General features: G+C 40.0%; 1 protein-coding gene across 7 annotated transcripts in view; it reads left to right on the top strand.

Moving 5' to 3' along the window:
* Positions 1 to 26,330, top strand: part of osbpl1a (oxysterol binding protein-like 1A) — a 56,276-nt gene that overhangs the window by 27,272 nt on the left and 2,674 nt on the right. For all 7 annotated transcript variants that reach the window (XR_008572710.1, XR_008572711.1, XM_054789988.1 and 4 more), the window contains 12 exons: positions 2,030 to 2,192; positions 5,182 to 5,362; positions 9,899 to 9,974; positions 10,045 to 10,179; positions 13,490 to 13,587; positions 13,654 to 13,836; positions 13,934 to 14,041; positions 17,904 to 17,993; positions 19,038 to 19,158; positions 20,137 to 20,241; positions 24,013 to 24,136; positions 24,244 to 24,334. Coding sequence is in view for 5 of the 7 variants with exons in the window: in XM_054789988.1 (XP_054645963.1) it covers positions 2,030 to 2,192; positions 5,182 to 5,362; positions 9,899 to 9,974; positions 10,045 to 10,179; positions 13,490 to 13,587; positions 13,654 to 13,836; positions 13,934 to 14,041; positions 17,904 to 17,993; positions 19,038 to 19,158; positions 20,137 to 20,241; positions 24,013 to 24,136; positions 24,244 to 24,334 (1,475 nt within the window). In the remaining 2 variants the exon portion in view is untranslated. The remainder of the gene's footprint in view (positions 1 to 2,029; positions 2,193 to 5,181; positions 5,363 to 9,898; positions 9,975 to 10,044; positions 10,180 to 13,489; positions 13,588 to 13,653; positions 13,837 to 13,933; positions 14,042 to 17,903; positions 17,994 to 19,037; positions 19,159 to 20,136; positions 20,242 to 24,012; positions 24,137 to 24,243; positions 24,335 to 26,330) is intronic.

Consider the following 26,330-nt stretch of genomic DNA (forward strand, 5'->3'; position numbering starts at 1 on the left):
ATGCCTCAGGCCACTACCGAAATGTAACGCTACAAATTAGAGCTGCTGCTACTGCTGCTGTATTTTTGTGTTTAGAAAAGTTCATGCTAGGTGTAGCGTTCGTTTCTATGTCGGTATGTGAAATCAATGCGCCCAGGAAGGAAGTTCAGTTAATGCTTAAAAGGACCAAAATATGCAAAATACTGTAAGTATTACATATTTTTATGAATGTACCTATTACTACATGGTCACAGCATGTACAGTATAGAAACCATAAAACCTTACTGGAGGTTTTTGGAGGTGTTTTAATAGCGGTCTTTGTAGGCGGCATAGGTGTGTCCCATTATGTGCAATAATGAGCTGTCTCTTTTTATCTGGTTTTCTATCTTTTAGAACGCACAGAAAAGAGAAAGACGTGTGTTACATAAGGATTGTGGATGATGGGCAAAATTTAAAAAAAAAAAATAATAAAAGTGTGGCTTTCCTTTTTAAATTGTACCTAAATTCACTCCTAAGTCACTCATACTGTACACAGAACACATGGTACGTGGGAGACGTTAACTAATAGGCGATGTTAGTTTTCCACATTCGAGCTGAGCAGGCACACAATATATTCATCCGCCCAGCACGAGGCACACACTGCATTCTTGTGCATATTTTTCCCAAGTTTTTCGCGAAATTATGTGTTTAATTAATTTATGGGAGCACATTCATAACCACAAAACATAACACGGAACACCATAAACTAAAAACCAGCTGTACCTATTTGGAGTAGTATTGTACAGTGCAAATCACTGCTAAACTACAACCACCGTAGTAAACGTAATGACGTAACGTCTTTAAACTATGCAGTATTGTGATTGGGAAAAGCAGAATGTTTAGATGCATCTCTTGTATCGGGTCTCATTTGGCTGTGCAGATGTCCCTCTTAAAGTTTCCATATTCATTTTACTGCGCAAGAGCATAAATAAACATCCAATAATATTCACTTGTCAACCCCAGTAACTCAGATAAGTCGCCATCTGCAACATTAACAGTCTCAGTCATGCTGTCTTGCTTCATCTCAAAAACAAGAATTAATTTGATCTGTGATTATTGGAGACCAAACAGGCTGCTGATGCATCCACGGGCTGCCAAATCATCCAAATGTTGTCGGTGCGAGAGCCAAGCCAGGGCTTTCTGGGTCTTGACACCTGGCCCCGGGCCTCCATCACTCAGCTGTGCGAGCCTTTTGAACCAACATGCACACAGGCGGCACGCATGATAAAAAGATGCACACAATCCCACTGCTTTCACCGTCGATAGGCTCTGTCTCAGGAGAAATGACCTGAATATTTTCTATTTCCACGTGCATGCGATGGCGCAATGTGTGAATGAAGCAGCCGGGTGTGCATTTATTCCCTGAAAAGGCAAAGATTGTGAATCGTTTCCAGCTCCTGCCGCATGGCGCCTATGGAGAGTCAAAGGAAATGTTTCTTCTTTCAAGTTCACCATAGTGCTATGGAGCTGTATGTTTTATTAAACATTTTCTCCGGTTCACCTTGTTTTGTCTGGTGTTTGTTCTGCATCTGGGGAATGCTAATCAAGCATCAATGTTCCCTCACTTAGTACACTGCTTTTTTCAAAATGAAACCATCAGGTGAAATGTGTTTGGTTAGAATGCATCTGAAATTGTTATTACCCAGGTAGCTTTGACTAATGCTTGATGCGAGTCCATTACTCGTCATTTGATCTCAACTCCTCCCTGGGAGTCATATTCCCAGGCAAAGCCATGTGAGGCGGCTGTGCTACCATAGCACATGACCCTGACTCCCCACTCGCAGCTACATCCCCATGTCACCACTAGGGTCCCATAATGATGATGACGGTGCAGAGGTGGATGTCCACAGTCACGCACACAGCACTGATTGGCTCATGCACGTTTCTCCTTTTTGGAATGAAAGTTTGCATTGTGCTGTCCCTTTGTTTGTCCTCTCATATAAGTGTGCGTGTGTGTGTGTGTGTGTGTATACATAAATACTGTGTATATATAGTGTTTGTGTGTGCGCAGGTGCGTAGCATGAAATTGGAGCTGGAGGTAGAGAAGAATAAGATCCTCTCTGAAGCGCTGCAGACACTGGCCACCGAGCACCACGAGTTGGAGCAGTCCGTCGTCAAGGGATCGTCACAACGAAGCGTACTCAGCGACGATGAATTCCATGATGCAGTTTCTGGTGAGTGAACCTCTTTTGCATAAACTTGGTGCTCAATAGTTTTTGAAGAATGTATTAAGGTTTGTTTTTTGTTTTTATGCATCAACTGATATGAGCCCAAATGTTGCTTTTAATACTTGTATTAATGAAGATATAATCTATATTCATAGCAAAATATAGTTGTATGTCAGCTAACGTTTTATTTATATATGCATGTGTCTATGTATATATGTATATGTATGCGTGTATATGTATGCGTATGTGTATACAGGTATATACTGTATATATGTATGTGTATATATACTGTATATGTATATTTATGTACTGTGTGTATATATATATGCATGTACAGGTGTGTGTGTGTATATATACAGTGTGTATATATATATATATATATATATATATATATATATATGGGGGGGGGGTGTCTGTCTGTGTATAGTAAATATCCAAAATATACAGTACATCTGCATTCAGTTTCTCTTGAGTATTTTTCGTAACATTGTCATCACCTGATACATTTTTATATTCACATATACAGTATATTATATATTTTAATCTATTAGAAAATTATTGTAACAATATTAATATAAAAATATTTTGTATTTTATTGGTGTGTGAATATTTTCAATATTAAGCATTTAATTGCATTGTTGAGATAATTTGCTATTGTATGGTAATGGTTTAATTTATTTCAAACTTGCATATAGTTTACATTGAAATGCTTCATGTTACAGTTACAATTACAATTCCACATGTCAGAAAAGGAGTAGGAAGAAGCAGAACAAGCTTATTTAATTCTACTCCCTTTCCATTTCACATCAATTGCTAACACATTTGTTCACTTCCTGTATTCAACATGCACTATTGACATTATTCTTCCATACAATAAAAGCAGTTGTTTGGAAACAAAAAAAATATGTCGTTTTTTTGGCCTTCCCTTGTTGTTGTCCGGATCCATACCATTCTTCAATCCAGTCATTTGTGGTCTAGATAGCTAAAAGTTTCCACTTCAAGGTCTTCCTGTCCTTCCGTCTTTTGTGTTGTGTCATTGAATGTAGATTCATGGGTTCGTAATTCCAGTACTTCTTGCTGAGCAGGCCCTTGCTACATGGTAGCGATGTCAAATGTCATTGAATGTTATCCTTCCAACTTCATCGTTCTTTCTATGTGAGTTGTATCTTTCATTTTAATTGTTGTCATGGTGATTTGAGCTTTAATCTTTACCCCAATCGCTGATATCTTTGACAGCAAGCACTCTTGCTTGCCTCTGCTGGTCCTCCATTCAGCTTGATGTAGATTTTGGCATGGGTGCTCCACGTACTTTGTATCTTTCCCTGCTTCCTCAAGTCTCGTGCTTTTTTGGCGATGTCAGCGTTGCTTTTTGTCAGATGCTTATTCATGTAGACGTTTGTACTTTTCAGCTTCTTTCCCTGTTTCAGCAGTGCAGTTTTGAATTCCCTGTTCAGGAACTTTATGGTAATGACAGGTGTGGTGTTGCAAGTATCGATGGTGTTATCTACATCCACCTCCTTTTGATTGTAGGAAATTGGCAATTTGTTGTTTTGTTGAAGCAACTCTTTCTCGAGAGTGGCGCACAAGGCAGTATGATCATCCAATAGTACTTTTAGATAATCCTGTAGTACCTTGATATCATTGCGTAGTGCTCCCTTTTCCTCCGTAGGGTTTTTAACCTCCTTAAAAGCAGCACAATCATCTCGTAGTGCTTTGGTATCTATAGTGTTCTCTTTTCCTCATTAAGGTTTATGACGTCATCATGGATCGCTAAGAATTTCTTCTTGAGGCTGTTGTTCTGCGATTGTACATTTCCAATCTGTGTTAGCACATCTCTTAGAAGTAGCCTTATTTGTGCTACAGATTCGAACTGTAGCACTTTCATCTCGTCCCTGAAGGCGCAAAATAACTTAAAATGTTTGTCATCCAGAAATAAACATGATGTTACATTCTTCAAGGCGCCATCTAATCCTAGAAATGCTCCTCATCAGTCAGCCCGAATGGCCCTGTTTCTGATTTTGGCCCCGGATTTCCAGGACTGGTTCACTTTTAAATGTAAGCACCAAAATAGTTTGAAACTGTAGTATCGACAGCAGATCTCTTGCCAGGTTTGTCCTTTCCAGTCAACAACAACAAAAAAAAAAAAAATAGAAAAAAAAGCACTTGGAGAGAGGGAAAGAGAGAGGGAGAGAGAGAGAATAAAAATAATTTGATAATTTGGTAAAACGTAAAAAAGAAATGTATAATGTTGATAAATATTAAATATATTTTGGTATTACAGTGACAAATTTCTCCTCATCAATAATATATTATTTGTATTGTGTTTGTATTTGTGTTTTATATATATATACTATATATACACACACATACACACACACACACACACACACACACACACACACAAAAAAAATAAAATATGCTAAATAACCAAAATAAACTATGGTAAATAAAAAAACTTCTGTGGAATGAATGCTTAAATAACGTACTTTGTTCCTTCCTTGCAGAAATAATATGGTAGCTTAACGTAACTTGAAAAAAACAAAATTAATATTAGTTCAATCAATAAATAAATAGAGAAAGTACTTTTGTCGTTGCAGAGATATTTTTGTCAACTGTGCATTTCTTTACCTTCCTAATAGAACAAATAGAGCAATTTATATATACTTGTTTTTAGTCTTTTTACAAAATAAAATTTATCTAAAAATATTAACATTAACATTAACATTCTTTTGGATTTTTTTTTTTTAGTATGTGGCCCTCAGTGGAAAAAGTTTGCTGTGCTTTACATTATATGACATTACATTCCATTACATTGTTAAGCAGCATGATACATCTGATTGATTATGCATGTTGGTGTTCTGGTGTCACTCAATGAAAGCGTCGTGTTCCAGGCACCATTTCATTTGTTTCATTGTTTAATTGTTATAAAACTTTCATGTAAAACCTTAATTTTGGAAAAAAAAAAAAATCTTGTCCATCTGCTCTCCTCTGCCAGAGTCAGAGTCTGAGCTCTCCTTGAGCGGCTTTGAGACGGTAGCCAGCCACTCCTGGGAGGAGGACGAGGAAGGCTCCGTCATGTTCGGCAGCCATTGCAGCAGCCACCCTGACAGCATGTCGCACGCCGATCACCATGACAACAAGGACGAGACTCAACCCAACGGGATCACCAAGTATAGGTCAGCGGTGCTGCTTTCCCATGTGGCATCCTAAATGAGACGCTTTTATCTTTCCCCTCTCTCTCTCTCTCTCTCTCTCTCTCGCTCTCTCACACACACACACACACACACACACACACACACACACACACACACAAAACCAGTCTTCATCTCCTCCCACCAGACTATTGTCACTTTTCACTTCTGCTCTTCTAAATTCTCGAAAACCACCATCAGTGCTGCTACACCTCCCAAACTGCTCCTGGGAGATCTTCTCCCCATCACTCCCACTTTATTTTATTCTACTTGAACCACTAATACATCTGCCTGTAGCTCTTTTCACGTGGTGCAGTGAATAATTTAAAGTGTGTGCCCCAAAGAGTTGCATAGAAAGGACAGGTGTCTTTGTCAGAGTTCTTGAAAAATTGATGAGGTCTCAATGTAATGCAATTATTAGTCAGCACTCATGATTTGATGTTGACTGCTCCCTTCTGGCGGCTTTTAATGAACTATCCTTGCATGCCCAAATATTCACCATCTAAAGTAAGACTGCCTTTTTCGGTTTTAATGACATTTTTGCAGTTGTTATTTTGACATGTAAAACAGTCCATGCAGGTGTTAGCAATGACTTTCATACCATTTGGACCAGGGGTGTCAGATCATTTTGATTTTTCAGTAAGCACCCCTCAGTAGTAATAGGTTGGACACTGCTGGTAGCTTTCTCGTTCAGAAAAAAAACTGTCTTGCAGGCAAAGTGCAGCCAAAAGTCAGACTATGGCATCGCTATTGTGACTGATAATATAAGATATGCCTTTATTAGTCCCACAAGGGGCAATTCCAGTGCAGTGCAATTCCATAATTCCAAATTAAGTGCTTTGTGCACACTTTAAACTGCACTCTGTGTTCCCAGCATCACTCGATTGCTCGCGATGTGTGCCTGCGTTTTTTTTAAACAATACATTAGTAGTTGGATTCATAGTAGGGATGCTCCGATCAATTGGCCACTGCTCTGCCGATTTCTGTAAAAAAAAAAAAAAAAGCACATGATCAGCATATGCCGATAAATGCCTTTCAACGCTGATCACAAAAGCCAATGACCTCTGGCTCGTACTATTGCAGCATGCAGTCTGTAGCCAGCGTCCCCCGCCCACTTTCCTTCACACCACGCAGGCAGCCAAACCCAAAACAAACATGTCTGCCTTGTGGAACTTCCGTGTGATATAAATTTTTCACCCTGCAAAACATGCCACGAAAAATGTCTTGCCGGGGTAACGAGTTAAAGATTTAATTTAATACGGCATTTGAAGAACAAACACTTGACGGAGTATGGTGAGTTTTTGAGGCTTACGATGTGATCATCAAACAGCATCCAATGTAGACAACACTGAACAACATTCACCCGTATGTTTGTGACAGTCGGACGTCTAAAGCAAATAACCCCAAAAATAATTGAATTCATCGGACTAGATGACCAGCCTCTCTCAGCAGGGGAAGACACCGGGTTCGCCGACAGCTCTCTCACTTGGAGCCCCGCTGCATGACACCTGGAAGTCCTGCTAGCACGCCATCAAACTATGTACTCTCCCATCCAAACTCTCCTTAAAGAAGGCGTCTCAACTCTGTAAGGTTCAAGAGTGATATATGTTCTCCTGACAAAGTAAGTCAAATAGTTTTGTCTAAATGAAGGTGATTTTATTGTTCCCTTTTTCATATCATATAGCCAATAGCAGGGGTGCAACCAGGAATTCTGGGCCCCATGGAAAACAAAATACCTTTGGGGGGGGCCCCCCCCCCAAATTATTTTTTAAATGATTTCTTAAATTAATACTTTTTTGTGCCTCCTGGCAGTCAGTAGAATTTTCTAAACTTTTCCTCCTTGTACGGCACCCCGAGCTAATAGCACTCATCATAAATAAATTTTAAAATTCACACTTAATCTATGTGATGGGTATCGGTATTGGCCGATTTCACACATGGATGATCGGCAACGGAATCGGCAACATAAAACCCTGATTGGAGCATCCCTAGCTTATAGATTCAATAGTAATTTAATCACACTATGTAGCAATCATTATTTCCACAGCTCATGTACACATCCAGTTTGGTATTAAAGATTACAATTAGAAAATAACTAGGGCTGTCAAAGTTAATACATTAAAAGAAAATTTATTTTAACTGCGCTATTAGTCTTATTATTGCAGCGGTGGATGTGGAGCCACAAGTGAGCAGAAATAGACAAAGAAAAGGGTCATTTGAATGGTGAGTTTAGCTTCAAAGCCCTGGCAGATGGCTCTCGCAACACGACCAAAGGTATTTGTATCTACTGTCACTGTGAGTTGAGTTGTCATTGAGTCTGTCAGCTGCCAGAGAGAAGTGAGAAGTTACTGGAGCGCTGCCGGTATTTTTTATTGTCATTTATACAGTGGTTCCTTGGCATTCGAGTGTCCCAACTAAGTGTTTTTTAGATGCGAGCTGTCTCTTGGCTGATTTTTTTTCTTTTTTGCTTTGAACTGCGAGCAAAAATTTGGGTTACGAGCTGCAAGTTACCAGCAGGCATAGGCCAAGGACAGCTATTTGGGGGCTTGTGTCAGTGTGACGATGACTGAAGACAAGAATGGACCTACATAGCATTAGCGGGAACGATTTTCAACACATCAGAAAAACATACGTACATTACAGCGATTTAGTTTTATTTATTATGTATTGTGTAAAACTATGACAGCAACAACATCAAATTAAAGCACTAACTGAATACAGAGCCACCATCCACCAGTCTGAACTTGGAGTTTGTTTTTAAGAAAGGTGCGCCGTACAAATATGCACATTAGCACTCAATAACGTCATCAAATCTTACATTTATGCATGAGAGAAAAACGTAGTACCGGTAGTCTATCTGTGCAGCGTGGGAGAAAGTTAGATATTGCGTTCAAGGACCATCGAACACAGTGGGACAATTCTCTGCTCGCATTAAACATGCAAAAATTGTGGGATTTCTAACTGTATACAGTGTTCCATCGCTCTATTGCAGTTATCCTTTCGCGGAGTCACTGTTCGTGGTAGTGCTACTTTTTTTTAATTTTTTATTACAGCATGTGAACGTTTGTTCCAGGCTGATCCTGGTCCTTTAAGAAGGATTGCGTTGTGGGAAGTTGAGTGTCTGTCTCTTCCCTCTCTCTCTGTCTGTCTGCACCAACCATTGTTTTCTGCGTCCTGATTGGCTGTAGACCATGGTCAATCAATCTCCTTCGTGCCAACCTGCCATGTCTCCTGTGTCATCGCTATCTTGCTTGCTTGCTAGCTTGTAAATGAATCTTCGGTTCGTCTGCAGCACTATGTTTTAACAAGGATTCAAAAATGCTCCAGTACAGTGGAACGGCGCAAGGACAAAAAGGCACAGTCACAGGAGTGAAATATGTGTGAGTGACTTAATTTCTTGCGTTGATCATTAAGTTTGATCATTAAAATTCAAACAAGAGTGTTTAGACACTACAGATGACAAGCGAGAAATATGAGCAAATGTTATTGCCTGAAAAGTGTATGGCGAGGGGTTTTACAGCCTTAAAACATACAGTATATATTAATTGTAAAAAAAAATAAATAAAAAAAAATGAAGTGGCTATTTTGCAGATTTCATTTATTGCGGCCTATTTTGGGAGCATATGCCCTGCGATAAACGAGGGAACACTGTATTATTTTTAAAAATAAAATAATGCTGCATATTTCCAAAATTGATATCCTTTTTGCATAACATTTGATGTAGTTATTTACAAATTATTTTTTTTTTTTAGTTTTTTTTTTATTTGTTTTGTTTTTTTTATCCTAGTGCCTGAATGTTTTTCATGGCATGGTAGTTGGGAACCCCTGCCTTACAGCATGATTGGGGATATGATGTGCTCTTTTACACATTTGAAAATACTGTAAGAATGCCACTTTTATAGAATTGCCTTCTTCATTTTATAATGTAAGATGAATGTCTACATCAACAAATGTAACCGTTGAATTGTATTGAATCGAATGGTATCTTCTGTACACTGTATTGAATTGTTCTGTTTTTAAAATATATTCTTTTTGAATTATATCTTAACCCATGTACCTAGATTCGTATCACATCGTTTACCAGAGGTTTACATCATTTACATACTTGTTGTAGTGTACTTAGTGCTTGCTTATGTGGGGTTCAGTTGGATCCCTCTGATGTCCGAGTACTGTGGTTCTAGACCTGCTAGGTATGGAAAGTGCCTTGAGATGACTTCTGCTGCAAATTAGTGTCGCAGAAATATAAATTATAGTATTGTTATAGTGTGGACATTCTGAGATTTCCAAAATGTATACAGCAGCTGCTTGTCTCACTGGGATTTGTTCTGGTATGTCACTCAATACATGAAAGGCCCTGTCGTTGAATATGATATTATGCCTGCAGCTATTCTAAGATGTATCATCAAGTATACGCTGTCTTCTTACTGAGAATTAGTCGGCTGAGACTAAGTTTAATTCCTCAGTAACTGGTATTTTGAATAAATTCATGTGAGTATTACTCTTTGTGTTTGTGTGTTTTAGGAGCAGCTTACCTGCACCAATGTTTTCAAGAAATGACTTCAGCATTTGGAGCATACTAAGAAACTGCATCGGAATGGTGACAATGCATCTATGGGCCCCACCATGTTGAGGATTTTGACTAATGAATAACTTTTGTTTTGTTCCAGGAGCTTTCCAAAATTACCATGCCGGTGATCTTCAATGAGCCGCTCAGCTTTCTGCAGCGTCTGACCGAGTACATGGAGCACACGTACCTCATCCACCAGGCCAACAGCTCCTCTGACTCCATTGACAGGATGAAGGTAGAGAACACATTGGAAATATGACATAGATGGGCTGATCAAGTTGCTGTCTGGAGTTTTCAATTACGTAAAAATAGGTAGGCCGCATGCTAGGAAGGCTACAGTAGTGCTTCCCGCGGCCACTTGTTGCTAGGCAGACTTCGTGGAAAGCATTATGGTGCCGGTGAAAAAAACATATGGGTGCACTTTAATTTTACAATCAAATAACTCATGGCTGTTAAAATCACATTTTTTGCTGATTTAAAAATGAGACCACAGCAGTTTTTTCAAAATAATAAAATCATTTAAAAGCAGGGTCACATGGTGGCCATGGGTGTCAGTCAGAAGACTGAGGGTTCGAATTTTGAATCTCAGCCTGGGCATCTCTCTGTGGAGTCTGCATGTTCTCCGTGCTCTGGGTACTTCGGCTTCCTCCCACATTCTAAAAACACTTTGTTACACTGTTCATTGGAGAGTCTAAATTGTCAATATCTGTGAGTGTGAGTGTGAATGTTTGTCTTTATGTACCCTGTGATTGATTGACTGGCGACCAGTCCAGGGTGCATGTCGGCTATGGAGGACATGGCGTGCTATATAGCTAGTAATCCCATGCATTTGTCAGAAGCACTTGGCAATGAATCCAATGAAGAATGATTGCCAGCTTGTCTTTTCACACCGTCTTATTCTTGCAGGTGTTTGTGCGTGTGGTATCTAAATAAAGAGAAAATAATCCAACAGTGTAAGTAACATGTTCTGAATATATTGATGATATAAAATTAACCTGCAGTCACTAGCGTTAAGAAATACTAAATTCTGGAGTAACAGCTCCCTCTAGCGGTTACACCAACTGCATGTCTGTAGCATAAACAGCTACAAGTATGCAATCATCTCCTAGTCTAGGGGCCCCATGAAAAACAGTCACAGTGGGCCCTCTTTATACGGCGCCCCTAATCATATAAACTGACCAGGTTATGAAATAAACAATCTACACAAGGTTAATTATACTACAGATGACAATGCCCGTTTAACAGTTACTAACTGTTGAATTGTCAAATATGGGAATGCTTCCTCCAGTCAGCTTTTACCGGCATAAGCTTCATTCAGCTGAGTCACACATCCTTGCACGCTAAGCAGCTGACGTGCGGTCAGTGGAGCCAGGTGAAGCAGAGCCTTTAAAAAATAACATTAAATAAATATTATGTGCATGGAACTGTACTATAAATCTAATTTCAGTTTGTTGTATCGTTTTTAACATTTATAAGTAGAAATAAGTAACATAAGTAGAAATTTCTGAATTTGCACATTTCCTGAACAAATACAGGGCTCTGCTCTCAGCTTAATGTACAAACCCAGCCTACCATTGTTAGTTGGATCATGGCGAGTGTCAATTTCTGTTTGTCAGCATGTTGCAAATAACATTTAAATAAAATAATTATATGATGTTTGCAGGAAAATGTATTATACACCATGACGTTCTACAGCTCATGTAAATCTTTAAGGTAAGCGTGACATCATTATTCTTGCTAATTGGACAATACAATACACACAACTGCTAGGCCCTGCAGTACTCTTCTCATCATGAAGGGGTCGGGGAGTGCATGAGCTGGAAGGTGCTTGTCACTGCTGTCCTTCCTTTTTTTTCCGCCAGCAACAGTGCTGCACCAGCTGGAGAGCAACAAGTCAAATGAAACCATTCACACTCACATTCATACTTATGGACAATTTAGTCGCCAATTAACCTAACATGCATATTTTTGGAATGTGGTAGGAAACTGGAGTACCCGGAGAAAACCCTCGCACGTACAGGAAAACGTGCAAACTCATGCAAACACAAGCAGAGATTCGAACCCCAAACTTCCTTATCTCCTGACTGTGTGGCCAACATGCTAATCACTAGCCAAACCGTGCGGCCCAAGAATAAGATACACTCATGATCCAAATCTTAAGACCAGTTGAAAAATTGCTAGAATTTGCATTTTGCACATTAGGATCTTAATGAGGTTTTAAGTAGAGCTACAATATGCAAAAGCAAGAAGGGGGAGTGAGACAAAAAATATTTGGAACTTGTAGTTTAAACAAAAAAAAAAACTGAAGTAGGTTGTTTATCACCTGATCAAAAGTTTAAGACCACATGCTATAAAAGCCAAACTCTGCTCAAAATGTTAATTTTCTGTCAGGCATTCACACTGTCCTGCCCTCCTGATGGCTAAAGCTAAGAAGCTTTCTCTTTTTGAACGTGGTCGGATTGTCGAGCTGCATGAGCAAGGCCTCTCGCAGCGTGCCATTGCTGCTGAGGTTGGGTGCAGTAAATCAGTCATTCTACATTTTATGAAAGATCCTGAGCATTTGAAGCTTCCATGCAAGCTCTTGTTCACCATGTTCACCGGCCATCACTGACACGTAAATCTGAGTGTCATCTGCATAGTTGTGGTAGGACACATTGCAGCTGGCCTAAAGGAAGCATGTACAAATTGAACAATAGGGGTCCCAGGATTGACCCCTGGGGAACACCACAGGTCATATCCATTTGGTCTGAGACACAGTTGCCAATTCCAACAAAGTTCTTCCTGTCCTTCAGATAGGACTTGAACCAGTTTAGAGCACTACCAGAGATTCCCTCCCAGTTTTCTAACCTCTGTAATAAGATCACATGGTCAACTGTGTCAAAGGCAGCGCTCGGGTCCAGCAGAACTAAAAGTGAGACTTTGCCTGCATCTGTGTTCAGACGGATATCATTTGTCACCTTAATTAAGCTGTTTCAGTGCTGTGGTGGGCCTAAAGCCTGCTAGGAAAGTATCCAGCACATTGTTAGAGAGGAGAAAGTCAGTAAGCTGTTGGTATACAACCTTTTCTAAGACTTTTCCCAAGGATGGCATAGTTGCCCAATACTGTGGCATCTTAATGACAGCAGTTTTTAGCCTTTGGAAATGTTCCAGTCTGAAGTGAGATGTTAACTAGATGCGCGAGTTGTGGTAGCAAACTGCTCAGCACAGACTTTAGAAATCTAGTGGGTAGTGCCGATGACGTCACGGGTGAGTCCGGTAAGCAACAGGGAGATTTATACAAGCGGTGTCGAAAATTAATGAATTAATAAAAAATCGTAATATATTATTATTATGAAATTCCTCATCTCGGAATGTGGGCCAAAATTAAGCCCAAAAATACATTCAAATCAGCAAAACAATGACGAAAATGAATGTTTATGAATGGTCCAACCTAAATCCAATGGGAAATCATCACTTTTGCGTGAGTGGGCAAATATTGCCAGGTCAAGATGTCAAAATTTTTACTTTCAATATGTGTTTATGTGTTACTGATTTGTATTTTATAGTGCGTAGCAGCCTTCGCCGTGTCCGCTGTGGCGTCCCAGTGGGAGAGGACGGGCAAGCCCTTCAACCCACTGCTGGGAGAAACCTATGAACTGGTCAGGTAAGAATTGGTACTGGATCTGTCACAACCATTTTGTCTAATCCTTGCTCTCATCCATCAATCCAGGGAGGATCTGGGCTTCCGGCTCATATCGGAGCAAGTTAGCCACCATCCTCCTGTCAGCGCCTTTCACGCCGAGGGCCTCCAGCATGACTTTGTATTCCATGGGTCCATCTACCCCAAACTCAAGTTTTGGGGCAAGAGTGTGGAAGCAGAGCCTAAAGGAGCCATCACGCTGGAGCTGCCCAGGTAAAGACCTCTTGGAGCTGATTACTGGAATTTACTCACTATCATGTCGCGATAGAGTACAACACCTTCTCTTGAATGTATTGATTTGTCTGTGCAGGCATAATGAAGCGTACACATGGACCAATCCCACTTGCTGTGTTCACAACATCATTGTGGGCCAGCTGTGGATTGAGCAGTATGGAAGTGTGGAGGTGATAAACCACAGGTAAGATGAGCCTTATGTTAAGTCATTTTGACATGGATGTCCATTTTTCCCCAAATAGTGGCCTCCACTCTAACACCAAAGTCACTCACACTTTACGCAGAACACATGGACATAAAATACAGCAATAAAAACAGTAAATACAATCACTGAATGAAACAGTAATAAATTGTTCGGGGGCAGGTGCCAGAAAAAAGGGTAACAACAAGGACAACGAAATTTGTATAAAGCAAACATTTTATCCAGTCTCATGTTGATAGCTGTATTGTATGTTTAAAATGATTTTCAAAGATAACTAAATTAACAGAATAAAATAATACAAATAAATATCTTTATTAAATAGAAATCTGTCCTGCATAACTTAAAATAGAATAAATCCACAGTCCAACTTTCATCACTATTAGAGCTGTCAACTGTTTGTTTTATTTAGGACTTGCAACATTTAAATTGTACACTAATTTATTTACCAAGCACATCTCCACTGAGTGGCCATCATCTTTATGCTATTTTGTGGTCATTAAAAGGCATAAAGTTAGAATTCAACAATGATAATAAACAAACCACTAAGAGTTGAAGCAAATATTCTTTGACCCTTTTGTGAGCTAGTCAAAATGTCATGGAGACCCCTGTGATGGTGTCACCATCATGAGGCTGGTCACGCACTGTTCATTAAAGAACGACACACAAATAGTGTCTTGAGGACAAGACATAATAAATATAATGACAACGAGAGCAAAATTGTTTAGTGACGCTTGAGAAAGTTAGTACGTACCCCATGAACATGGTATCCACTTCCCCGTGGGACAAAAACGAGCTCCGAACTAACCACATTGCTTGTTTTAAAAAGAAATTGTCACTGTGGTAAAAAGTAACATTTGAAATCCGAAGACGAGAAGCTAGGTCGATAATTTTAGCTAGCTAGCTAGCTGCCACCAGTGACAGCTAGGTGTGTATAGAAAGATGCAAGAAAAGCCCCAACACCAATAGGTTTGACAAGGGAGTGATCAAACACACTGGCATCGATTGGCGTAGCCTTTGTCAAGCTGTCAAACTGAAACCATTGAGGTTGTACAGGCTAGTGTTGATTCTCGCGGCAATACGGGACCAAGTGCGTCCCAGGGAAGCTCAGACGTCACTCTCCCCGGCTACTTCGTCCAGCTCCCCCCGCGGATCCCAAGGTGTTTCCAGGCCAGTTGAGAAAGTCTTTTCAACACATCCTGGGTCCACCTGCCGGTCTGACGTGCCCTGAACACCTCCCCAGGGAGGTGTCCGAGGGGCATCCTGACCAGATGCCCAAGCCACCTTATCTGGCTTCTCTCATTGTGGAGAAGCAGCGATTCTACTCCGAGTTTCTCCCGGATGACAGTGCTTCTCACCTTATCTCTAATTAAATTTCATATCTAATAGAAATAATTATTATAAATTATTCCCCTAATTTTGTAAGTGCTAAATTAATTAGGAGTGACTTACATAGTTGACCATCCAGTACCGTTTTCCTGAGTTGAAGCATATGCAACATTACACTAATAATATACCACACTCTACCTCACCAGAGTGTTGTGTAGCTCAACTTAAAACCTTCTTTTCATCTTTCTCCGTCTCTCCCATCATCAAGCATGACAAATGTCAGTATACAGCGGGACAAGGCTTTGAGTTGTTTTTTTGTATTTTTATTTTTTTTTGTTTTTGTTTTAGGACATGTGGGACCAGTAGCAATGTAATGTTTTCAGTGGTAATATGGTGTGGATAATGTAGCACCAAACAATGCCAGGGAATTGAACAAACACTGTTATTACCCGTCAGTAAAATGCTGACGGGTCAGAGGAGACTGGCTGCAGCCATTTGGGCTGGCGCTCAGCAGTCAGCACTGTATGAGGAGGGGCAGTGCTTGCGGGCGCCGCCGAGCAGGTCGGGAAAGAAGTCCCACAATAACGCAAATAAATGCCCGTCGGATATCAAAACATGCTTGGGGAGAATTCATGACAGGGAGAGTCATTTTTATTCTAAAATGAATGGGGGAAAAAATGGCAAAAAAGGGCACTTTTCACATGTAGCGCAAAAGGACAGGTGTTTGAGCACCACTAGGGGTCTATCTGTACACGTGCCTGCTGCTTATTTATTACTGTTGCTTCCAGAGAAACAGATCCTTTAACATCCTCAAGGATACTACAGCAAGTTGGCAATTATATGTAGTGTTCGAGTTTTGATTTCCAACTGTCTGTGAATGTGACAGGCTGAGTCCTGACTGTGTGTGGGGGTGCAGGAGGAGGACAGGTGAGTTTGCCGATGTTGCTTTGGTGTGGTTCGTCCAACAGTAGCATTTTGTTTTTGCAATAAAGAGATTGTTGATCGACCACCTGCTCGTCTTCCTTCCAACCTCTGGGTAGACGTTACGATACGATCTTTATCCTTAATGATGGTAGCAACAGTTCAGTGTTGAGAGTAGTGTTGTGTAATGTGTGTGTGAGCAGCACATACCATGTTCTGCCACTGTAACTACATCTCAAGGGAGCTCATATTGACGTACCAAAATGAAGTTTTTAATTAATTTATGGGGTCATGCTTGTAACCATGAAAGGCTATAGTGCCAGTGTATATTTATTTATTTAAATATTCATGTAAGGGAGCACAGCCGTCACTAACTACCGACGCTACATTTACACTCACACGAGCACGCACACACTCACGACACTCACTCACTCACTCGTTTTCCTCACCGCGTCCCCATCCCATTCATTACCCTACAAGCACATGCAACGTCTTGTCCCCCTTCTTCCCTGCTGTTAAAATACACCAAGCGTGCACACTTGGGAGTATTATGTCTTCTATTGCCAAAACATTATACACAGACAGTACACACACACACACACACACACACGCGCGCGCCACTTACATCTGTTGCTCTGTGTCTTCCTGGTCCAAACCACATTAACACTTCCAGGGTGTTTTTAAATATGTAAGTTTCATGTTGACGCATTTCATAAGCTTCTGAAATGCCTCAAAAAAACATTATTATTGTTTGTTTTTATTTATTTACTGTATATTAGTGGTATATTTGTCCAATTAAATGCTTATTTTGCTAAATAAATGTTTCTTTATTTTGTAATACTAAAGAAACTGTTGACGCCCAATAGGTGGGGCTTACGGGATTTAAAAGGGGAGCCTTTTCAGGCAGGTAGGAGAGTCTAGCTGGCGTTACACAGCAGGGAACGTGGTTGTTTTTTTTTTGGACTAGTTAATCGTGAGTGATTGCAGTACTCATTGTTGAACCATTATTCTTGTTCTTTTTCCACTGTTAATATTTTGCACTGTTTTGTTGTGTTTTGCACTTTGGCATTGTGGCAATAAATACCACTTGAGCACTCACCCCTGACTTGGCCCGAGTCTGACTAGATCCCACCAGAATGTATTTATTCATTTTAACTCCACCGCTACCATGAGCCACTCTACCCACAACACAGGTGCATTTTATCGATGGCATTTTGAATGCACAGAGATGCTGTGACAAGACCCTGTGGTTCATTATGACATTCATCCATGACCATTACCTCACGTTACAGCATGATAATGCACGGCCGCGTGTCGCAAGTGGACACAATTCCTGGAAGCTGAAAACATCCCAGTTTGTGCATGGCCAGCATACTTACCTAACATGTCACCCATTCAGCATGTTTGAGATGCTCTGGGTTGGCGTATACATTATTTGAGGCAAACAGTGGTTGCTTCAGTATGATCTTATTCCATTGTGTCTTTTTGAAGAAGAATCAAGTCTGGATGTGTGTGGAATTGTCTCTTTTTAGCTATGAAGATGCTAGATGTTGTAGGCACTCCCTAAGTGCTCTTCTTCTTGTGTGTGTTTGTCCAGAACTGGTGAAAAATGCTGCCTGAATTTCAAACCATGTGGCCTTTTTGGCAAAGAACTGCACAAGGTTGAAGGGTACATTCTGGATAAAAGGTAGGCTTCACACCAGGGGGTCCAAAGTGCGCCCCCCAGCTCATTTGTATTAGCCTGTGGCACATTCTCAAAATACAATTACAAGAAAAAACACAACAAAAATGGAGAAAAGAGCAAAAAGGTGTCATGTAAGGAGCAAAAATGGACATGTTGATGCTGATCATAGGTAAACTAACAGTGGAAAGACGCACCTGTTTTACAAATTGCATACGTACACACACACACACACACACACACACACACACACACACACACACACAATACACAAGTCTTTTTACAGTGGAGCTCACATTAATCTCCAACAGCTTGTTGTGTAATTGGTGTCATATGTAAGTGTAACTAGAAACTTGCTCACACTTCATGATTCCCCATGTATTTTCATTATTTCCAAACCCTTGTGCAGAGTGGGAAGCAGCACTGTCATCACTCATGCTTAGTGTGAAGTAGATGAAAGACTTTGCACCAAACACATCATTAATCTGCCCGACAGGCATTCAACGCCGTTTCAAAATATCCTCTTGCTTCTTAGAATTTAGTTAGTATGATTTAATGTGCATAAGTATACTTAAGTGTTATAACTACATTAATAATAATAATTTGTGAATCAAAACCAGCAGCGTCAAGTACTTTGACTAGACTCTATCATACAAGTTATTAATGAGCTAATCCCCTCAATTAGTAATTCATTGCCTTCAAACACAGTTCTTAAGCATCATGAGCAGAATTGTATTTCATAACTGTGACAAGGCCAGCCAGCGGGGGATTTAAGACAACGAATCAAAAGCGCTGAGCAGATGGCTCATTGGGAACTGCAAGATAAGCTTTTTCTGCCGTGCCGGCAACTATAACTTCTGATCTAGAACACACACACACACACACACACACACACACACACACACAGTACACAAGTTAGGAAGCAGCAACAGTCACTGTTGCTTCACTTTCTTGGCTCAGCTTGACGTCGGCAACATTGTGTTAACTGTCGCTCTTGCAGCAGGAAAACAACCAAAAACATAATGACTTTGTGTATTTTGCACATGAAAGCAAAAAGAAGCTGTCTGCACTCTACGGCAAGTGGACCGAGTGCCTGTATGTCGTCGATCCCGCCGCCATGGAGGCTCACAGGAAGAACGACAGGAAAGGAGCAGAGGGCAAAAACAAAAAGGTATTATTACAATGTATAATGTATAATACATATCTAATACAGCCCTTTTTAATACATTCAAAACATCAGCACACTTTTTATATTTGTAGTGTCCTTAAAAGTCAAACAATTTGTTTTTGTGGTGCTGGTTTACAATCTTCTAAATATAGTTTTTAACATTATTAGAGCCCACTAGACATGAAATCACACCTGTGTAGTCACAGTTACATTTCTATTACCCAATTTAGTAGATATAATCAGAGAAAATAAGACACATTAGACATAAATAAGATAAGACAGGTTAGCAGTTTCTTGCTTTTTTTCAGGACAGCGTACAGGGTAGTGTCTCATCAATTTATTGTAATGGCGTACTACCCACTATAGTAGCTATAATAGAATAAATAAGGGACAGGAGGACAGTAGAGGACAGGAAGTGACGTGAGAGGTTCAGAGTTGAAGTTTTGAGCATGTCATGGGTTATGGCCCCAACAGTAGCCTGTATTATTGTTATGATTATTATCCAAATTATTTTGGCACCATTTTTTTCATTCATGTAATAATAATATGTGGCATAATAATGCGAGTACACCGTATCAAAAGCAAGCAAATTAAATTTCCCAAGAGTATTTACTGTTGTAATTGGACTGTGAAGAGGTTTTAAATAAAACAAATTAAAGAAACAAACAACATACAGCATTAGACAAAAAAAGGCAAAATAAACCCCAATGAAAATAAAATTGCAGCAGGGTTGAAAGCGTGAGAAAATTAGCAGCTTATACACAGGAAATCACAGTAAATGTTATAAAACTCTTGTGATGATAATTGTCAAGTACAGCAACTCGACTATAGCTAGCAGCCAACGAAAAAAGGCACAAAATACCAAAGAAAACTCAAAACACACATGCAGAGTTGGATCTTTGATGCTGTCCTCTCATGAGGTTACATTCACATCTGTGGAAGGTGCTGATGTCTGCCTCCTGTACTGTGTATGTGTCCAAGGGCAGCGGTGAGGACGTTCCTTCTCAAGCTTGCGACAGCGTGGAGGTGATTCCTGGCAGCCAGCTACTGTGGAGGATTGCCCCCAGGCCGGCCACCTCGGCCCAGGTCAGACAGTCTGAACACTAAACACTAATGGGATGCATCATTAGGTACAGCTCCACAATCTAATGACACAGACATGAGAGGATTATCATCCACAATCATAATACATAGATAAATAGACTTGATTAATTAGATGCTACAGCAGCAGCCGGGGGGTGGAAGTTATTTACTCAAATGCAGAGAGTACCAGGTGTTTATTTGAGGGGGGCCGCCTTTCATAGTAAAATTATATATTTTTTGTATCTTTCCACAAGTTATTAATAATAATAATAATAATAATAATAATAATAATAATACATTTTATTTATAGAGCACTTTTCAAAAACTCGCTTTTACATGGTAAAAGCAAACAAACACACGTGTGCAATTTTAAAAGTGCATACAAAAGACCAGATGAAGCGATTGCAATGTGATGTAATTACTAAATATATGTTTTAAAGAGATTATCTGTTATAAGCAGTGCGGAACAAGTGTGTTTTTAAGTTAGTCTTGAAAGTGGTGGCGGAAGTGAGTTCCAAAGGGAGGGGGCAGCAGCAGAGAAGACTCTGTCCCCCCCAGGTAATCATTAAAATAATTTAAAATAACATTGCAGTATTATATACCACATAATAGATCATATGGAGGAAAAGGCTTCTTGAGACGTCATCTGTACTTCTGTGAAGAAGGTGTCGGACGTTTCGCTCCTCATCCGAAGAGCTTCGTCAGCGAACTAATAAGTGCTGGTAGCTTAGGCCTTAAATACAGTAAGAGTGGGCGGAATTGGTGTGCCAACACCCTCCTACTATTGGTTCGTTACACTAAGCCTGGGCGGAGTAGTGGTATAATCCTCTCCTGCTGTTAACACCTCCGATAAAAGGGAAGTGTCGCTCCCTGAATTGCAGGGACAATTCTAGTGGTCCTCAATCAGCAGTACATCTACACCTTAAAGCTACCAATCACTCTTTTGAGGACAGCGAGGTAAAGATTTTGGCCAAAGAAAACAGATGGTTTGAAAGAGGAGTAAAGGAAGCTATTTTTGTCAAACAACAGAACCCATCATTGAATCGGAATGGTGGTTTGAGGTTTAATTTGGACCCTGTGTTCAGCATGTTACTGAGACCAAAACCCACAGCTCTTAGTCTTGCAAATGAGGTGAAGCCAGGGCCGAGCCAGAACAATAAATGTTAACAAGCCAGTATCAGAGTCGTTCATACCCAATTCAGGGAGCGACACTTCCCTTTTATCGGAGGTGTTAACAGCAGGATAGGATTATACCACTACTCCGCCCAGGCTTAGTGTAAGGAACCGATAGTAGGAGGGTGTTGGCACACCAATTCCGCCCACTCTTACTGTATTTAAGGCCTAGGCTACCAGCACTTATTAGTCGCTGACGAAGCTCTTCGGATGAGGAGCGAAACGTCCGACACCTTCTTCACAGAAGTACAGATGACGTCTCAAGAAGCCTTTTCCTCGATGGACAACTCCTGTACGACTGAGAGCCTACACAGACGAATAGATCATATGTATTTATTTTGTCTGTCCAAGTGCCTAATTATTTTTGGGTCATTACTGAAATGTTTAGCAGCTTTTGCTCCAGAATGCACTTCCTCCACCATAAACGTCAGCTTTACAGGTGCCATGTCACAACAAGTAAACATTCCAACCTGACCCGATTACATTTTTGTATACATCAAGTTAGATACGTTACGTTGTAAATTGTAGGGATATCGTTAACATTTATTTTTAAAATCACAAATCTTAAAATTCGCTGATTTAGTACATTTTCAAACCACTAAAATAACGCATAAAGTTAACAGTAACCTGCTACCCAAAAATGTCGCACAATATTTCTCTGCAAGAGAGGAGAAATATGATCTTAGGGAAAAACTAAACTTGAAACACTTACTCACATATGCGAGAACAACGCTAAAAACCCACAATTATGGAACGGATTGAGAACGGAACTCAAACAAAGCACCAAGATGAGCGAATTCAAAATAACAATACAAGCAGTTGATGTTTGCTAAATACAAGGCAGAAGAGTCTTGAACTTGTTTTGTTTTGCTTGTCTCTATTATTATTATTATTATTATACTGATTATTATATGAATTGTGAAAAAAATCTTAGTAATTACATCATATTGTTACGTTTTCTTATTATTATATGTATAAAAATAATCACTTATGAAATACAGGAAGTGACTAAAATGTACTGCATAAGATGTGGAGCGGATGGGGGGGGTTAGGATTAAATAAGCTTTGTTTCTTCCTACTCCTTTAGGACATGTGGAAGTGTGAATTGAATTATGTGATGTAACTTGCAGGCATGTTCAAATAAAATGAAACCCTAAACCATAAACATTTTAACAATGAAATTCTTTGTGTTCCTCTGAAAATGATTAAAGTACGTTACACATGACACGTTTTACATAAGCAATTTTTTTTTACATTTTCACAGATTATATTGATTATATTTCTAATGATGAGATATCAGTATAATAGTTTTTTTCTTTCATTTTATTTAATGTTAATTTTTACAGTGGTGTGAAAAAAGTGTTTGTCTCCTTCCTGATTTCTTATTTTTTTGCATGTTTGTCACGCTTAAATGTTTCAGATCATCAAACAAATTTAAATATTAGTCAATGACAACATAACTGAACACAAAATGCAGTTTTTAAATGAAACTTTTTATCATTAAGGGAAAAAAACACCTACAGATCTGCACACTTGCTGGTGTGTTTTGGATCATTGTCCTGCTGCAGAACCCAAGTTGGTTTCAGCTTGAGGTCACCAACAGATGGCCGGACATTCTCCTTCAGGATTTTTTGGAAGACAGCAAAATTCATGGTTCCATTTATCACAACAAGTCTTCCAGGTCCTGAAGCAGCAAAACTGCCCCAGACCATCACACTACCACCACCATATTTTACTGATGGTATGATGTTCCTTTTTTGAAATACAGCGTTACTTTCACGCCACATGTAAAGAGACACACACCTTCCAAAAAGTTCAACTTTTTCCGAGTATTTTCCCAAAGGTCTTCAGGATCATCAAGATGATTTCTGGCAAAATTGAGGCAAGCCAAATGTTCTTTTTGTACAGCAGTGGTTTTGCTCTTGGAACCATGCAGGTCATTTTTGCCCAGTGTCTTTCTTATGGTGGAGTCATGAACACTGACCTTAACTGAGGCAAGTGAGTCCTGCAGTTCTTTGGATGTTGTTGTGGGGTCTTTTGTGACCTCTTGGATGAGTCATTGCTGCACTCTTGGGGTAATTTTGGTTGTCCGGACACTTTTCACACAGGGCCATGTAGGGTTTTTTTTTTTTTTTTTTTTTGGGGGGGGGGGGGGGGGGGGGGGGGTGGTTATCCCTTAATAATAAAAAGGTTCATTTAAAAACTGCATTTTGTGTTCAGTTGTGTTGTCATTGACTAATATTTAAATTTCTTTTATCTAAAACATTTAAGTGTGACAAACATTCAAAAACATAAATCAGGAAGGGGGCAAACACTTTTTCACACCACTGTATGTTCTTTATCATTATTATGATTCACTTTGTTGACTGACTGAGCGCCACCATTGTTCATTTTATCTCTAGCTATCTCTAGCTTACATGGTTCTTTCTTCTATAAAGGACATTAACACATTTTTTGTATACATTATCATGAATAAGTATTAGCTTTTTAAAGGCAGGTTATTGTCTTGGATGTCAGTAGGTTGTGCAGTAGCGCCTAGTAAAGTGTCTTATTAGTAGGTTCGGGGTATGCTTTAACAGGAGATAATGAAACTGATTGCAGATGTATAGCTTCACTTCATTCGCCATGCAGCTGAACGAGCTGCACACGGACATGGAGCGCGTCATTCCTCACACCGACAGCAGGAGGAGGCCCGACATTCGAGCCATGGAGAACGGGGACATCGGTAACGTTGCCTCACAAGCAGCGGCTCACTCATGGTGTCACCTTTTTGAACATGATGTGCGCTAAATGTGTGACTTTTACGACATCGGCAAATTATGCTTCCAATAGACCTCGCCAGTGAGGAGAAAAAGAGACTGGAGGAGAAGCAGAGGGCCGCTCGCAAGAACCGTTCCAAATTGGACGAAGAGTGGAAGACGAGGTGAGCTCCTTTTTAATGAAAACGGGCGCGTTCTCTTCTCGCTCAACAGGCACTCGCTAATTTATGCAAAGTCTTTAATTGGAGCCCCAATGTGCTCGCAGTCTTTGTTACTGAACAGATGAAGGAATGAGAGGCCGCCATGTCACCTCATCATTTTTGCACCAAAATGTCAATTAAGTTGGTATTCAGCATGCGTGTGCGTGTGGACAATGTCAACCAACATTTGACTCTGTTCCATTCATCCTTGAGCCAGCATTTGTGTTAATTACAAAGCGCAGTTTTTCCTAAAATAAAGTTCCTATCTCAAAGGTTAATTATGCTCTCGGGTCAAATCTGAAATTTTATCCAGGGAATTGTTAGCTTAGCTCAGAAGGACGTCACTAGCCTGGCTCTTTGCCTTTAGCTAATAGATTAACACATCAAAACATGCCCGTTCTAAACAAATAGTCACGTTTGAAAATGACATTTCACACTCCGTGTGCAAAGGACATATTTATTAAGTGATATAAAGCCTGGTTGAACTTATTACATTACATTACATTTGGCAATCTTTACCCAACCATGCTAGCTTACTTTAAGTCTGTGCGCTAGTCTACTAAGTTAGCCACCATGCTAGCTGTGTAATTCTCTTTTCACAATAATATAGCTTCAGCTAGGTAATTATCTAACGTAATCAGATGTAAACAAATTAAAGTGACAATGGTATAGTATGTTTCAGATAATATGGAACATCGCTTGGTTACATTAGCACAAGTCATGTCTAAAAAGGAGTAGGAAGAAGCAGATCTTATATTTAACCTTCCCCTTCCCCTCGTCTAGTACTGATTCATTCACATCATAACTTTTACATGTTGACGCAATATTTCACTGGCCTATGTTTTGTCATTTACATTTTGTTCACTGCCTGTGTGGAAAGAAAGGGAGGTTAAAAGTGTTTTTTTTTTATTAGAATAGAGTAAATAGGAGTTAAAATAATGACACTACATAAATGCCGATGATTGTTACAACTAGATTGTCAGAGCTGCCAACTCTCCCAGATTCTGTAGGACACTTCCGGAAATTGCCCTTGTCCTCCGACATCCCTATTGACGTTAAAAATCTCCCGGACTTTGATGTTTTTGTGTGGAATGTGCTATGCTAAGATCGCGGCATTGAAAAAAGCGGCATTGAAGAAAAAACGCTGCATTCCCAGCGGCTAGTTCTGTATGCCGCCTACGAGCGCACAGAATGCAGCTAGCTAGCACACAGCATCAAACGCTTGGCACCAGGTGTGCCAGCATCAGGCTGAGCAATTATCTGTAATCACAGGGAAATGGCTTCCAAGAAGAAGTATTACTCGAAGTACAAGGACATGTGTTTGGAAATCAATCAAAGGCAAATATCATGCATTCTGCACAGTTTGCAGCATTGATAATTCTATAAAGAGCAGGGGGTGCAATGATATGCTCCGACACATTGGCTCTGGGGGGGGGCAGATCTACTGGATTGCAGACACCAAATGTTGGCAGCTCAGAGGTCTCAGCAGCTCAGGTTATCTGCCTCCTCAACTGCTGTTTTTTTTCCTTTTGAATTGCCATTGTCAGATCACTCTGTTACTACAGTACTGAATACAGTCAATGTTCCAATTAATGACTCTATTTAATGACCCACAATCTCCTATAGGTGCTGGCTGTGTGGTCTACGAAAGCAAATAATCATCTGGGTCTCGAAACTCAAAAAACATTGGCATTAACAGCTGTGGCTGTAGGCAACCACCGGATTGTATTTTATAAATTAACTCCACAAGATGGCAGGAGTTAGATCAGCAGTATCATTCGTGGTCAGTGTCTAGCAGCTTTATCTTCCTCTGCATGCGCATTAAAGTGCTGGTTTGCATTACTTTGCTGTTACTTGCCATACCGTTGTTTACAATGAACCATCAGCGGTATTAATGCTAGCTGAGCAGGTTGCTGCTTTCCGCTGTTACAACATTGGCTCTGTTGCTCCTGTGTTGTGC

Source organism: Dunckerocampus dactyliophorus, chromosome 10, assembly GCF_027744805.1.
Source record: "Dunckerocampus dactyliophorus isolate RoL2022-P2 chromosome 10, RoL_Ddac_1.1, whole genome shotgun sequence".
In the NCBI taxonomy this organism is placed as follows: Eukaryota; Metazoa; Chordata; class Actinopteri; order Syngnathiformes; family Syngnathidae; genus Dunckerocampus; species Dunckerocampus dactyliophorus.